This window comes from Akebia trifoliata, chromosome 12, assembly GCF_017979445.1.
Source record: "Akebia trifoliata isolate Shusen 1 chromosome 12, ASM1797944v1, whole genome shotgun sequence".
Taxonomy (NCBI): Eukaryota; Viridiplantae; Streptophyta; class Magnoliopsida; order Ranunculales; family Lardizabalaceae; genus Akebia; species Akebia trifoliata.
Window position 1 is genome coordinate 34,749,547 of NC_141386.1, and position 15,932 is coordinate 34,765,478.

Sequence of the window (15,932 nt, forward strand, 5' to 3'; positions counted from 1 at the left end):
TAAAATCCCATCATGAACCAATCAATCTTACAGCTACGCTCATCAGAAACTAAGGTCTGGAGAGGCAATGTGATTTGCTCTTTCGGCCTGATTTGTTATGCTCCAAGCCCAAGGCGTCCGGGAAATCATCAATCACCTGTTCTACGTCAGTGGCAAAGTCGTCTTACTCAGTGTAGGTTCCAGATTTGTTTGATCGGGTTCAATAAAAAAACTTATATTCATCAAAGAGTTATGTTGTTGATGTTTCAATTTTTGATTGATTATATATAGCTTTGATTTGATGTAAACGCCATAGATCAAAGTTCAGTGCATGTGCTCATGTGATTAAGAGTTGAAAAACGCTAAAAATTCAAATAAGAAACAGTCTCACAAATTAATTTACATTTCATTGTCACACACTACTACAGATATATAGTTTAATCTCTATTTTCAATCCACTTAGTTGTGCATACCCATTCACCAAAACATCGAAACATAGCCTCTCTCTTATTACGGTCGAGATGCATACATCACCAACTAAAGCTGATTGACTCAAAATGTAGGTTATCTGCCAAACCAGATGAGCATATAGTTGCAACCTCATGTCGCATTTTCCCCGGGCCAGAAACCATAACTCCAACACTTGATCCTTCACATTCGAATAGCATCTCTGCAAGGACAAACTAGTTTTGTTAGAAATCTTACTTGATATATGCCTCAATTAAAACGACAAATTTCACCAAAACTTACTCTTTAGATCAGGCCTTGTACCGAAGTGCACCTTGGTTGCTTGGACAAGGGTTTGGCTGGGGAGGCTTTCCAACTCTCGGTCGGGATTGTAGAACCATGAACCTGGTGACGTCATTGGTGTTGGGGCATCCGTGTTTTGAATTTGCTTCGCTTCCATTGCATTTTGTTTCTTATTCTTAAGAACTACTACAGTAGACGTAATGACTATGCATACACATATAAGTAACATGTTTAGAAGAGATCTTGCGGAGTAAGAGTAAATCTTGTTGGTGTTGTGATCAATCGGGTATATATAATAACGATTAAGAATGCCCAAGAGGATGAGAAAGATAATGAACGAAGAGGAGATTATTGCGCCAAGCCAAAGCCACCTATTAGGGCCAAGGATCGCAGATATGGGAACATCAGATGCCTTGGGCTTGAACCAGATAGTTCGAAGGATATTCTTGTTGTCCATGGTGGGTAGTTTCTCTCTAGTAACAAAGGCTTCAATTTGTATTTGAAGACGGGAAATGTTTGACGGTGTGCCCGAGACAGGGAGGATGAGGTCTAGCATTGTGAGATCTGCTGAGTTCTTGAAGGCACAAATCAATATGACACGCGGAGTCTTGCAGTTCAATGTGGTACTCCTAAATATTAGCTCTCGAATGATTGAGATTAAAGGAGTAATGCCGCTACCTCCGCTTACCATCACAATCATGTCATGCCTGCACCCATGTTTATTGGTGTCAATCAATTATATAAACATGTTAATCGAAAGTATGGAATTTGTTTTCTTTTAGAAAACAAACCTTAGGAAATAAGTTGAAGAAGCTCCATATGGTCCTTCAACGGAGACATCAAGATGGTCAATCGATGAGGGTGATGAAAGTATTTGGTAAAGCTTTTGGGACCAACTTCCTTCCTTCTTGATGACAATGCTTAGCTTCTCAGGCTCCAAATTACTGTTGGAGGTCATAGTGAAAGGGTGCCATTGCAACTTGGAAATGCTGGGCACATTGATGAACACGATACTCGCGGAAGCATAGCTTAACCCTGAATTAAGAAAGTATTTCATTGTGCTATTAGCTTTATGATGTAGAAAATTTATATAATTTCTAATGTTATTGTCTTGTTGAAGATTGATCACCTGGGGTCTTGGAGAAGTTCAACTCGACAGTTTCACAAGGTAAAAGACGGGACGAAAGCAGACGGACATGTTGCCTTGATTGCAAGAATCGTAGATATCGGTCTATGAGGAAAAGATAGAGGCCTGGAAGCATAATGCAGGCATAGGAGATACCAACATGTAACACAAAGAAAAAGAGGAATAGGGAGTAAAGGTTATGAGTGTAGAAGAAGAGCTCGAACATGTTCCGTCTAATTCGAGGGAAGCTTGTCGCCCACATGGCTAATCCAGCGAGCAAAGCCAACTCTCCAGCCACATTTGATACCCCAGTTTTATCCCATTTTAGCATCTGCATTGCAACAAACACATACAAATTAATTTTCATCCCACATGACTTGTGTATGAAAATCTTAGCAAATTTGAGGAAAATATTAATTTAATATCTTTTATTCAAGAAAATGTGTTGTTGCTTGTATTTCAAATAACACCAAGCAATGCTGGTATCCAACAATGTAAAGCTCATGTTAAAACCCAAAAAATTGGGTTAATATTGTAAAGTTGAATTTGAAGAAATATACTTTATTATAAAAATTATACTCATTTTAACTTCAGCCAATTGAATTCGATGGAGTATGGAGCTATGGCCCTGCTATATTACCCAAGTTTTAAAACCATGTGTACATCGCTAAATCTATTTTTGGAAGAACACAATAGATTTGGTAGTGTTACTTAGGCCAGTTTAGACATTAAGGACTACCAAACTTGAGAGCTATATACATTTTTACCTATATAAGACAAAACACGTTGTAGTTTTATGAGTAGCTTTATGTGTATACGGATCCTAATTCTATATATATATACATATAGGGAGTGGTTTGGCAGCCCTAAAGTTTGCCAAGTTTGGTGCCAAACATTTTTTGTAAATCACTTTTGATGGGGTTAGAAGTTTCGGAATAGGCTGATTTTTTGTGAGGATGATCTCTACGGTGAAAAGATCATCCTCACAAAAAATCAGCAGCTTATTTTGAAACTTCTAAGCTTAGTTTACAAGTTGAAGAATCGTGGACTGTCCAATTTTTGTAAATCACTTTTGATGGGGTTAGAAGTTTTGGAATTGGCTGATTTTTGGTGAGGATGATCTCCTCATCATAGAGATTATCCTCACAAAAACTCAGCTCATTCCAAAGCTTCTAACCCATATTTTGAAAAATGTTTGGCACCAAACTTGGCAAACTTTAGGGCTGCCGAACTGTCCCGATATATATATATATATATATATATATATATATATATATAGGGGGGCGTTCAAGGGCCAACTTTTTAGCAAACTTTTTGGCAAAACATTTTTCAAAACATAGGTTAGAGGTTTTGGAATGGGCTGATTTTTGGTGAGGATGATCTCTACGGTGAGGAGATCATCATCACCAAAAATCAGCCCATACCAAAACTTCTAACCCCATCAAAAACAGTTTACAAAAAATGGACGGTCCACAATTTTTCAGCTTGTAAACATGGGTTAGAAGTTTTGGAATGGGCTGATTTTTGGTGAGGATGATCTCCTCACCATAGAGATCATCCTCACCAAAAATCAGCCCATTCTAAAACCTCTAACCTATGTTTTGAAAAATGTTTTGCCAAAAAGTTTGCTAAAAAGTTGGCGCCCCCCATATATATATATATCTATATATATATATATGGGGGGCGTTCAATGGCCAACTTTTTAGCAAACTTTTTGGCAAAACATTTTTCAAAACATGAGTTAGAGGTTTTGGAATGGGCTGATTTTTGGTGAGGATGATCTCTACGGTGAGGAGATCATCATCACCAAAAATCAGCCCATTCCAAAACTTCTAACCCCATCAAAAACAGTTTACAAAAAATGGACGGTCCACGATTTTTCAGCTGGTAAACATGGGTTAGAAGTTTTGGAATGGGCTGATTTTTGGTGAGGATGATCTAATCACCGTAGAGATCATCCTCACCAAAAATCAGCCCATTCCAAAACCTCTAACCTATGTTTTGAAAAATGTTTTGCCAAAAAGTTTGCTAAAAAGTTTGCCCTTGAACGCTACCCTATATATATATATATATATATATATATGGGTAGCGTTCAATGACTAACTTTTTGGCAAAACATTTTTCAAAACATGAGTTAGAAGTTTTGGAATGGGCTGATTTTTGGTGAGGATGATCTCTACGGTGAGGAGATCATCCTCACCAAAAATCAGCCCATTCCAAAACTTCTAACCCATGTTTACAAGTTGAAAAATCGTGGACCGTCAATTTTTTGTGAACTATTTTAGATGGGGTTAGAAGTTTTAGAATGGGCTGATTTTTGGTGATGATGATCTCCTCACCATAGAGATCATCCTCACCAAAAATCAGCCCATTCCAAAACTTCTAACTTATGTTTTGAAAAATGTTTTGCCAAAAAGTTAGCCATTGAACGGGACCCTATATATAAATATATATATATATATATAATATATATATATATATATAATATATATATATATATATATAGGGTCCCGTTCCCCACCTTAAGCTTTACCCTACACTTTAACAAACGTGTTTTGTCCTACATGGGTTAGAAGTTTTGGAGTATGCTAATTTTGGTGAGGAGATCATCCTCACCAAAAATCAGCTAATTCCAAAACTTCTAACCCCATAAAAAATGTTTTACAAAAAATGGACGGTCTACGATTTTTCAACTTGTAAACATGGGACTAAATTTTTTGGAATGGGCTGATTTTTGGTGAAGATGATCTTCTAATCGTAGAGATCATCCTCACCAAAAATCAGCCCATTCCAAAACCTCTAACCTATATTTTGAAAAATGTTTGCCAAAATGTTTGTTGCTGAACATTTCCCACATATATATATATATATGGGAGCGGTTCAGCAGCCCCATTGTGGTGCCCCATATGGTGCCATGCATTTTTCAAAACATGGGTAACAGGCTTTGGAATGAGCTGATTTTTTGTGAGGATGATCTCTATGATGAGAAGATCATCCTCACAAAAAATCAGCTCATTCTAAGACTTCTAACCCCGTCAAAAGTGAATTACAAAAATTGACGGTCCACGATTCTTCAACTTGTAAATTAGGGTTAGAAGTTTCAAAATGAGCTGATTTTTTGTGAGGATGATCTCTTTACCGTAGAGATCATCTTCACAAAAAATCAGCCTATTCCAAAACTTGTAACCCCATCAAAAGTGATTTACAAAAACTGCATGGTACCATATGGGGCATCATAAGGGGCTGTTGAACCGCTCCCTCTATATATATATATATATATGGGGTGGTGGTTCAAGGGTCATATGTAAAAACATATGAAAAAACAATGGTTTTTCAAAATATGGGTTAAAGGTTTTGGATTAAGCTGATTTTTTGCAAGGATGGTCACTATGATGAGAAGATCATCCTCACAAAAAATCAGCTCAATCAGAAACTTCTAAATCCATCAAAAGTGATTTACAAATTATTGATAAAAATTGGTAAAAAATCGACGGTCCACATTCTAAATCACTTTTAATGGGGTTAGAAGTTTCAGATTTGAATGATTTTTTTTTCGGATGATCTTCCCATCTTAGATATCATCCTCATAAAAATTCAGCTCAATCCGAAATTTCTAACCCATATTTTGAAAATTTATAAATGTTACATTGTTTTTACATATGTTTTCTCATATGTCCCCTGAACCTGATGTATATATATATATATATATATATATATATATATAGGGTAGCTTTCAATGGCTAACTTTTTGGCAAAACATTTTTTAAAACATGAGTTAGAAGTTTTGGAATGGGCTGATTTTTGGTGAGGATGATCTCCTCACCGTAGAGATCATTCTCACCAAAAATCAGCCCATTCCAAAACTTCTAACTCATGTTTTGAAAAATGTTTGCCAAAAAGTTAGCCATTGAACGGGACCCATATATATATATATATATATATTATATATATATATGGGTTGGGTTCCTACGACCCTTATTATGACTCACATTGCGACACCGTGTTTTATCTTATATGGGCAAAAATGTTTGGAATGGGCTGATTTTTTGTGAGGATGATCTCTGTGGTGAGGAGATCATCCTTGCCAAAAATCAGCTCATTATGAAACTTCTAGCCCCATGTTTACAAGTTGAAAAATTTTAGACCGTCCAATTTTTGTAAATTAATTTTGATGGGGTAAGAAGTTTTGGAATGGGATCATTTTTTGCAAGGATGATCCCCTCATCACAGAGATCATCCTCACAAAAAATCAGCCCATTCCAAACCTTTTTGCCCATATAAGACAAAAACGGTGTCGCAATGTGAGTCGTAATAAGGGTCGTAGGAACGTCACCCTATATATATATATGGGGAGCTTTTTATAGACAATCTTAGGGGGACAAAATGTTGGGAAACAAAATTTGTCTTCTATGACTTAAAAGTTTCGGATTGGGCTAAGTTTTTGTAAGGGTGATCTCTATGAAGAGATCTGCAACTTCTAAGCTCATGAAAAGTTGTTTACAAAGTTGAAGAATTGTTGACCGTTGATTTTATCGTTAATTTGTAAATCAATTTTGATGGGGTTGGAAGTTTCAGATTGGGATTTTTTGTGAGAGGAAGATCTCCTCACCATATAGATTATCTTCACAAAAAATCAACCCAATTCGAAATTTTAAAGTCATATCGGACAAATTTTATCTCCCAACGTTGTCCCCCTGAGATTGTCTGCCTAATGCCTATATATAAGGTGAGGATTAGGGGACAACTATTTGTTACAACTTTCTTTATAGCACCACCACCCGGATGCTATCCATTTTTTATAATATGTTCTTCAACGCTGTCAGATGCCATTGTATCTTGTAAAATGAATGACATCTGAGCTAGCAATGGAAAAAAAAGTTGTAACGAATAGTTGTCTCATCATAGGAGAAACATATAATATTTTAAACTAAATATGTAATTTTGCTTGAAATTGAGCTTGACCCATATATAGAGGTCCAATGGGCCAGGTCAGGCATGGACCCAGCCATTAGAAAGGATGGGCCGTAATTAGGATTTTGAGGCTCGAATTGCATTGAGCAGTTCATGATCCAAGCCCATCGACAGCCCTACCTACACATGTTGTCACGTGTAAAAGGCAATCCATATCCATCTGTATCTTCCAATTTGAAAAGCTTTTCACAAAGAGAAAATATGATTAGGTGCCGTTCGATCCGCACTTTATCCACCAGAAAAAGGCTATTTCAAGTTGGAGAGAGAGAGAGAGAGACAGAGTAGAAATTTTTTTAAAAGTTTAATTTCACAAATAATATTTTTTAAGGTCTAAAAGATAATACAAAGAGTGGTTATCATATGACTCCCCCACGTGACATATTCAATCGACTCTCTATTGTAAGGTGTGCCAGAACCATAGACTTTATGCCTTGGGATACACAACCACACATCCTCATAAATCTGTGCAGTTGTGTATCCTAATGAAAGAAAATCTATGATTTTCACACACCCCATGTAAGGGAAGTCGATTGAGTATGCCAAAGGGGGGAGTCACATCACCACAACTCTTATATAAAATATATATTGGAAGGTTGGTTTAAAAGTTAACAAAGGAACCTTCTATTTTGCAACACTTTTCCTCATTGATGCTAGTGGGAGGTCAATAATATTGAAATATTTTATATATTGTTTTAGTGGTAGTTACAAGCACTAAAGGATACCAAGAGAGATCCAAATATTCATGTTTAACACTAGGGTCTATTGAAAACTTCTATTGTTACAAACTTGCAAGATAGCAAAACCATAAAACAAAAGGAATGATGATTGAGATTATCTAATACCCCCAAAAAGTATATTCTTGCTTGGGTGAGACCTACTGATTGTTAGGTTTCCATTCCACTATTTTAAATTGGTCCCATCAAGAATCTTTCATGACCGCAACCAAAGTTAGTTTTGACTTTCAACCATTATCACAAGATCCAACTTTTTTTTTTTTTTTTTTCTTGTCCTGTCAATTTTCAGTACACATAAGAGATAAGATGATCAGGACCAAACTGGGTTGACCTTTAGTTCAGAGGATCACTTTGGTGGGTCCCATCAGATGATGGATTATTAGATTCCTAAGGAAAGAAGATATGGGACTGTCGTAGTAGATGTGGTTCCAACTTTTGGGAAAGGTTCTATGGTGCACCAAGTGTGGTGGCATGGACGGCAAGAACTTTTAAAACTATTAGGCTTTTTTTTTTTAAACAAAAAGAATATTCATATAATTTTATCTTATATATTTGTAGCAAAAAAATTAAGATTTTAAATTTATTATCCAATTATTGTTTTGCAAATATTATAAAATCTAAAAAAATAAAATTAAAATATGATTAAATTCCTTGCTTTTGTCAATATGATGGTATTTAATTTAAGGGCATTAAAAAAAAAAAGTGATTTTAGAGGTTTTTAACAGGGAATGCTTGTCTTGGGCATTAGCATATCCCATGATTAAACCATAAGTTTTACCTCTGAAATATGATGGGTTGCTGCCCAATAAATGATGTAACATAGGCCGTGTGCTGTGAAAAGGGTCATAACGATGTGTCCAAGCCAAATATGATACTTGATGCTGGATTCAGATGTAAGCCCCACGAGCGGCAACAGGGACGATCCTCGAATCACTGGAAAGAAGAGAAATGCAAGGCATATGTTCCCAACAAGGCCTAGTCTTAGACCTGCACTCTCCAACTTAGCTTCCCATCTGTCAAAAATCAACCCCACTTCTTAATTAAATTAAATAAGGATATGCTAACGTTCAAGACTTCCGTAGGATATTACCATCCTCCACAATAATGTTTCTTTTATAAATGATAAAATTTTCAAAACATATTCAAACTTTTGACGAAATTCCCATTCTGGCTCACTATTAATTTTAATTCCCTAGATGTGAAGAGCAATTATGTAGGTTTTTCAAGTGGCGATATCACAGCTATAAAGCAGCGAAATCATTATATATATATATATATATATATATATATATATATACTTTTTGGCTAGATCGTCACTTTGAAAAAAAAATATTAGCAATCTCATTACTTTATAACTGCAAGATCCTCACTTCGAAAAAGTTGAGATCTCGCTTTTTCATGTTTTGGAAATTAAAATGAACAGTTAACTGGAATCAGAATTTCGTCATATTAGCTTTTTTTAGTATAATTTAATAATTTAATTAATTGTATTGGTTTTGTTGTCATTTTTAATGTTATTTTTATAAATATAGTAAATTCTCAAGAAATATTTGCAAAAAATCCATTGAATAATGATGACAAAACTCTTATTTTTTATACTTATCAAAAAAAAAAAAAAAAAACTCTTATTTTTTATATTAACTACGATTTTTTTAAGGATTTATGAAAGAACCATGATTGTAGAAGATGCTAATGAGCATTTCCAAATGAAATAAATGGGGCATCATAAAAGAAGATCCATACACTTGCTCCCCATCTATCTCGGCCGACTGAGGAGTGATCTTTGAGAAGCTAACAAGTAAGTAGGTTGAGAAAGACCACACTAAGAGTGCAATAAACATGGAGAAGAAGGCTAGCTCTATCCCAGAAACGACCCCTAGGGGACCTTTTACGAGGATCGGCCGCTTCAACGAGGAGAGATGTTTGTTTTCATCATTGGTCCTAGGAATAATCACGTAAGAACATTCAATTAGTAGAAAATTAGTGGAAAACAAAAAAAACTAGCATGTAATTAATTAATTAATTAATTATGTGGTTCTTAATCATACAAACATACCCTCCAATATAGTTATCTTCACATTTCTTTGCCAAATGAAGATAGATACAGCCCAAAGCAGCCATGAAAAGGATGGGGAAAGTATACACCAACATTGTTGCCCCTATAACACCAAAATATCATTAAAAGTTTAATAAAGCGCATTAGAAACCCTTAAACAAGATCCTTAAGACGGATACGAGAACATGTTTGGGAAGCACTTTTGGTACTCAAAATTTCTTTTGGGTTCAATTTAGTGTAGACCTTAGAAGCACTTCCTACCAAAAGCGAAAGCTGAAAATGGTGATGAGAACGAGAGCTATATATCTAGATCATATTCTAATTTCCAATATTTGTGAGAAACTAAATGGTAGTTAGAAACGGATTTCCAGAACCCAAAATTTTTGTTTGGTAAACATTGTTTTAGAAAACTCCTATGGACAAAAATTACCCAATTGCACATCTTGAGGTTTGAAATGAGAGTTAAAATATTAATCTTATATATTGAAGAAAATTGAATTTTAGAGAAAAAATCAAGTGTTTTTGCAAAGAAATGATGCCTTTTATGTCTATGTTTTTTATTATTTCTGATTATGAAAATCAGGTAAATAATCAGCACCAAACAATGCATTGGATTCTAGACGCCCCCTCTAAACTTCAGTTACTCCTTTTTCAGATGATAATGTCCTTTTCTTGATTAATGAAAAAAATAGCATCCAAAATGTTTCTAAGATATTAACTTAATGGCCCCAAAAAAAAAAAAAAAAAAAAAATCAAACCTTTAATATAATTACAAAAGCATCCAAAAGAAGCTATTTTCCAAACCAAACAACACAACTTCAAATGATCAATTGCGAAGATCAGAAGTGCTTCAACCGAACCCATAGTGCAAATCTATTCATTTTTATAACCATCGGTGCTTCTGATTATTCGAAAAAAAAAAAAAAAAGATGAAGGGAAGAGAAGAAAATCGAACCTTGTGTTCCAAAGTATGTCGAATTGACCTTGGCACGGATATTGGGTTGCCATATCTGCTTATAAGTGTTAGTAGGCATCATGATCCATATCATGAGAGACCCAACAGACACTACAAAGAGCAGAAGCTTTATCCCTACTATCATCATCTTCTTCCCTTCATGAGAAGCTGAAGAATGAGTTTTTTTCATCACCATTGAATCCATAATCCCTTAACAGTCTCTCTCTCTCTCTTAACAAGGGGAATGTTTTGAAAGGCAATCTTGATTGAGATTTGGGATGTTTAATACTTCTATTTATAGTAAAGGAATGTGAGGAAAGATTATGTAAGGAAATGAGCATGGTTCACGTCCACCTACAGTGTACATTTAAATTCCCTGCACACGCCAGATTACGTGTTTACACGCATGTGTGTAGTTAAGTTAGCGTTTATGTTGGAGTCAACGCTATTGGGGTCAGGACGATGGATGGCACCTATTCAAACTTCGAAGCAAGAGTCATGCAAGACAAGCATTGATGATGCACGAAACGTTAACTAACTCTTCTATTTCGGCCCCACTGAATCAAGAGTTGGTTCGGTCACTCTCTCCTGCTGATTGGGTATTTATAAATTGGTCCATAGGTGGAATCCGCACCATTGATTTAAAATTTTACAAATCTAAGAATTAAAAGTAGAAAAAAATTAAAAAATGTGATCAACTTTTGACAAAATTCCGATTCTAACTAGCTCACTATTCATTTTAATTCTCAATTTGAAGAAGGAGATCATAGGTATTTCAAATTGACGATCTCGTTGATATAAGATAGTGAGATTGTTGATATTTATTTGAAAAATGCCAATCTTTTTAGCAAGATCATCACCTTTCAAATAAAAATCAAGGATCTCACTATCTTTTCTTTTATCAGTAAACTTGTTTTTTAATGAGTTCAGTAACTCGGTGCTAGTGAGATTTGAACCCAGTTCTCTAGTATCATCACTCAAAGATTTTACCAATTTAGTTAGTAGGCACATGTGGTTTTTTTTTTTTCTTTTACAATCTCGCTATCTTATATTAACATGATCGTTACTTTGAAATACTTGTGATCTTGCTCTTCATGTTTTGGGAATTAAAATAAACAAAGTCATAATTGAAAATTTGTCATATTTAGGGCATGAAGTGGTAATTTACCCTTAAAAACAACATGGACTTAGGCAGATATCCAACTCCCTGCAGTACAGAATCCAGACTATTTTTTCCCAATTTTTTAACTTGAAGGAATTATGGGAGAACTTTTTAATTAACCTAAACATTCCGAAGTTGGATGATTTGATCCATTCATTGGTAAATTGTAGATGAGTGGGATCAGTGTGTACGCGTGCATGTGTCGTGTGTCTGTGTGTAGTTGTGCGTGTGTGGGCGTGTGTCTATTTGATGGGTACCCGTGTCAAGTATACTATTTTCATCAGTTTATTTGCCCATGTGTGATTCGATGAGCGTGTTTGTTCCTATTTTCATCCATGTATTTGCGTAAGCCTGATGCAATGTCTCTGTGTTTACATACTAACAAGAGTCGTGTGTGAGTGTCTCTGTATCAAGTCTAAGTGTGCCTCTCTCTGTCTATTGAGGTTTATAGTTTCCACTTTGCACTTAGAAAGTCAGAATCTTTAACCATCTCCCCAAGTGGCACAATCTTTGAGACCCACAGACCATTGATTGCTAACCACTCATGTCAGTTACTAAGCCTCTACTTTCCTAAAGAGTATCTTTGCCAACTGCGAAGAAGAGTGGTCGAATCAGCTTGATTTGGTGATCCACTTCCCAACCCCACGCCCCCTCAAAACAAAACAAAAAATCCTACTTGATCGATGATTTCTCAGAGTCCAGCAACCACAAGAAGAAAGCCACTCCAACCAAAGCCGACTTTCGTATTATGAGAGAGGTCTTAATTCTTTTGGGTCTTCTTCTCGTTATTTCAAGACCTTTTAACTTCAATAATTTTGTTTTCTTAGAATATTAAGATATGATATATTATAATAAGATGTATTGTGATACATCATATCATTTTAAGAAGAGTAAGATTAGATCTCTTTAGATATGATTATGAATATGAAAAGATTCTACTATTTTCAGAAGATTAGGATTCTCTTTAGATATGATTCTGGATATGAGAAGATTCTATCTAAATCCTATAAGAGATCTTGTAACAAGTCAAGCTAAAGATATTAAATCGATCTTAATTATTTTTTTATGGTATCAGAGGCTTGATCGATCAAGAGCACAAGTTCCAAGTTCAATCCTCTTCCAACAGGCGGTGACACCACCGCTTGCCGGGCATCAAGTTTTTTTGTTTTGTTTTTAAGAGTTGGTTCATATATTTCTTCAACTAAATCAGATCCAGATGTGTAGTGTTCATTTTCAATGTTTCAAATAGATCCAGATTTGAACTTATTGTGATCAACTCCAAAAGGAAGTAAGATCCAACGATGGCACAAAAATGATGGTAGCGCCATCGCCAAAAAATGATGCAGCAAGATCGTGCTCTCAATAAAATTTAGGCTCTGATACCATATATAAAATGATTTTATTAGTATTCGTGGATGAATAATACATCAACCAAGATATATAGAAACTAGTCTAATATAAATATTCTATAATGTCCTAAGTGATATATTCTAAATATATCATCTTCCATCACAACCTTCCATTTGCATTAAGATACACTGACAATGATACAGTGTATCTCATGCACCTTCATACAATGCATCTTATTCTCTAACAATTTTTCTTGGTAGGATTGTAATCAATCTCCGTTGAACATATCCAACACTTAACAATTGACTTGCTCTTAGTTTATTGCTATTAGAGTTACTTATACATTTTTCTTAATTTGTTCATCTTTCCTAGCCTTTTTCTAGTCCTACTTCTCAACATCTTCATCTATGTTATGTTTAATTTATTAAAATGAACTTCTCAATTACCCAACACTTGACTCTATAAAATATAACTGGCCTTACTACCATTATGTAAATTTTTTACTACCACAAATATAAAATGAGGTTTGGTTTTCTGATACTCTCTCTGACATGCCCACTGACGTGGTATGGGTTAGAACCATGGTATTAAATTTTGACATATTTCCACGAAATATACCGAAATATTTCTATTTTCACAAGTTCTGACACGAAATTTAATCAACAATTTCTTTTTGTATATATTTCAGTGAATTTTAGTCGAAATTATCATTTTTAGGTATAAAAAGGCAATATTTTGATGAATAGTAAATTTCGACAGAAATAAAATTTTTTTTGAAAAAAACTTATAATTGCTTTTAAGAAGAATTTGTAAATTACACATAGTATTTACTAATAAAAATTGCATAAAACATTCATCCATTAGTATAAATGAATTATGATTAGTTAGTTATATATATCATCTTATTTTAATGTATTCTAAGCATATTAGTACATTTATATAGGTACACATACAATCACCCATGTTTCAATTAGTTGGATACATTAACAATTTATTCATACTTATTCAAAAAGTAAAAACAATATAATTACACTAATAAATACAAAAGAGAATTACAGATATAAGAATGAGAAAAGAGAGAGAATCAGAGGAGATATTTGGTATAATAATCCATACCTTTATTGAATGAGAACTTGGCCATTTATAGGCCTACAACTGGAAAAGCAAAAAACAACTAATCACTAGAATTCAGGAACCACAATGCTAAGAAAATGGAGTCAAGTACCGAAGACATGAACTCTCAAGCATAACTACCTCCACTAATTAATTCACACTACTTGACATGAACCCTCAAGCATAACTACCTCCACTACCTCCACTAAATAATCAACTAATGGATTGGACTTGGTTTTCATATGACCTGGACAGTATGATCTGGCAAGGCATATGACTTGGCAAGCCACAATGTATACATGTATACGTATCAATCCCTCCCACTAAAAATATCCTTGTCCTCAAGGATAAAATCAGGGTACGTCTTCGAGAAGCGCCAAAGATTTTCCCACGTTGCATCTTCCCGAGTTGTGCCAGCCCATTTCACAAGAACTTCAGTTTTCGGACGATAGGTGCCTTTCTTGATGATGCGGCTGTCCAGAATTGTTTCAGGTTGGGGAATAATGGACAAGTCTTCAGTAACTCGGGGAAGATTCGAAACAACCGAAGTTCTTGGCCCTAATTGCTTTTTTAAAAGACTTACATGGATTACATCATGGATTTGGGAACCACTAGGCAGTTCTAGCTTGTAGGCGACAGCTCCAACGCGAGCGAGAATTTTAAATGGCCCGAAGAAGCGTGGGGCTAATTTAAGAGAGCTACGAAATGCCACGGATTTCTGACGATATGGCTGGAGCTTAAGGAACACGTAGTCCCCGACGTCAAAAACAACCTCACGCCTATGCTTATCTGCTTGTGTCTTCATTCTGTCACGGGCAGCAATCAGATGACGACGCAAATCTCGCAAAATGTCTTCCCTAGCACGAAGACAGGCATCAACAGCTTGAACTCGAGTAGTTCCTGGCACATATGAAAGCAAAGTCGGTGGAGGTATCCCATATACTGCCTCAAATGGTGAAACTTTTGTGGATGAGTGAATGGTTGTATTGTAACTGTATTCGGCCCACGGAATCCAATCAATCCACTTATTGGGCTGTTCGCTTGTGAAACAACGAAGATATTGCTCCAAAGTCCGATTCACCACTTCCGTCTGTCCGTCCGTTTGAGGGTGATAACTGGAGCTCATCTTAAGTGTTGTGCCTTGTAGCTGGAACAAAGCCTTCCAAAAATTACTAAGAAAGATTTTATCTCTATCGCTGACAATGGAGGCTGGTATCCCGTGTAAACGAACAACTTGACTCACAAACACCTTGGCCACGGTAAGAGCTGTATAAGGATGTTTAAGAGGAATAAAGTGAGCATATTTGGTTAAACGATCAACCACTACCATGATAACGGTGTAACCTTGAGAAGAAGGCAGCCCTTCCAAAAAATCCATCGAGATATCGGTCCAGACTCGATCAGGAAGAGGCAAGGGTTGAAGGAGACCTGCTGGCATTTGACAATCATATTTGCAACGTTGACAGACATCACAACCTCGTATATATTCTTTCACTGATGTATGCATTCCGGGCCAAGTGAAACTATCCTTCAGGCGGCTGAGTGTCTTATGGAAGCCAAAGTGGCCACCCGTTGATGAAGAATGGCCTTCATTCAATACAGCTGGAAGTAAAGAGGAAGTGGGACTCAAGAGAAGCTTCCCATTTTTAAGCCAAACCCCATCACGTCGAACATAGTGTTGTTGACTTGAGTTAGATAACTGGGAATAATATGGATCAGTAGAAACTTCGTGTTGC

General features: G+C 35.6%; 1 protein-coding gene and 1 long non-coding RNA gene across 2 annotated transcripts; one reads left to right on the forward strand and one right to left on the reverse strand.

Annotated features, from left to right (window-relative positions):
* Positions 1-348: 348 nt before the first annotated feature.
* Positions 349-10,848, reverse strand: LOC147389837 (ferric reduction oxidase 2-like). The gene is made up of 8 exons (XM_086419106.1): positions 10,572-10,848; positions 9,617-9,719; positions 9,304-9,501; positions 8,339-8,573; positions 1,859-2,186; positions 1,521-1,764; positions 730-1,436; positions 349-649 (listed from the first exon to the last, which is right to left on the reverse strand). The coding sequence occupies exons 1-8, from the start codon at positions 10,774-10,776 to the stop codon at positions 510-512; spliced, it is 2,160 nt and encodes a 719-aa protein (XP_086275232.1). The 5' UTR covers positions 10,777-10,848; the 3' UTR covers positions 349-509.
* A 1,227-nt stretch (positions 10,849-12,075) lies between these two features.
* LOC147389838 (uncharacterized) lies at positions 12,076-13,009 on the forward strand. Its single transcript, XR_015170888.1, has 2 exons — positions 12,076-12,490; positions 12,809-13,009. It is a non-coding gene; the product is annotated as an uncharacterized LOC147389838 (long non-coding RNA).
* The last annotated feature ends 2,923 nt before the right edge of the window (positions 13,010-15,932 follow it).

Coding starts and splice junctions, on each gene's coding strand:
- LOC147389837 (XM_086419106.1), bottom strand. CDS start 10,776: ATGGATTCAATGGTGATGAAAAAAACTCATTCTTCAGCTTCTCATGAA. Junction 9,720..10,571: donor GACATACTTTGGAACACAAG/GTTCGATTTTCT, acceptor TTGGTGTTATAG/GGGCAACAATGTTGGTGTAT. Junction 650..729: donor TACAAGGCCTGATCTAAAGA/GTAAGTTTTGGT, acceptor TTGTCCTTGCAG/AGATGCTATTCGAATGTGAA.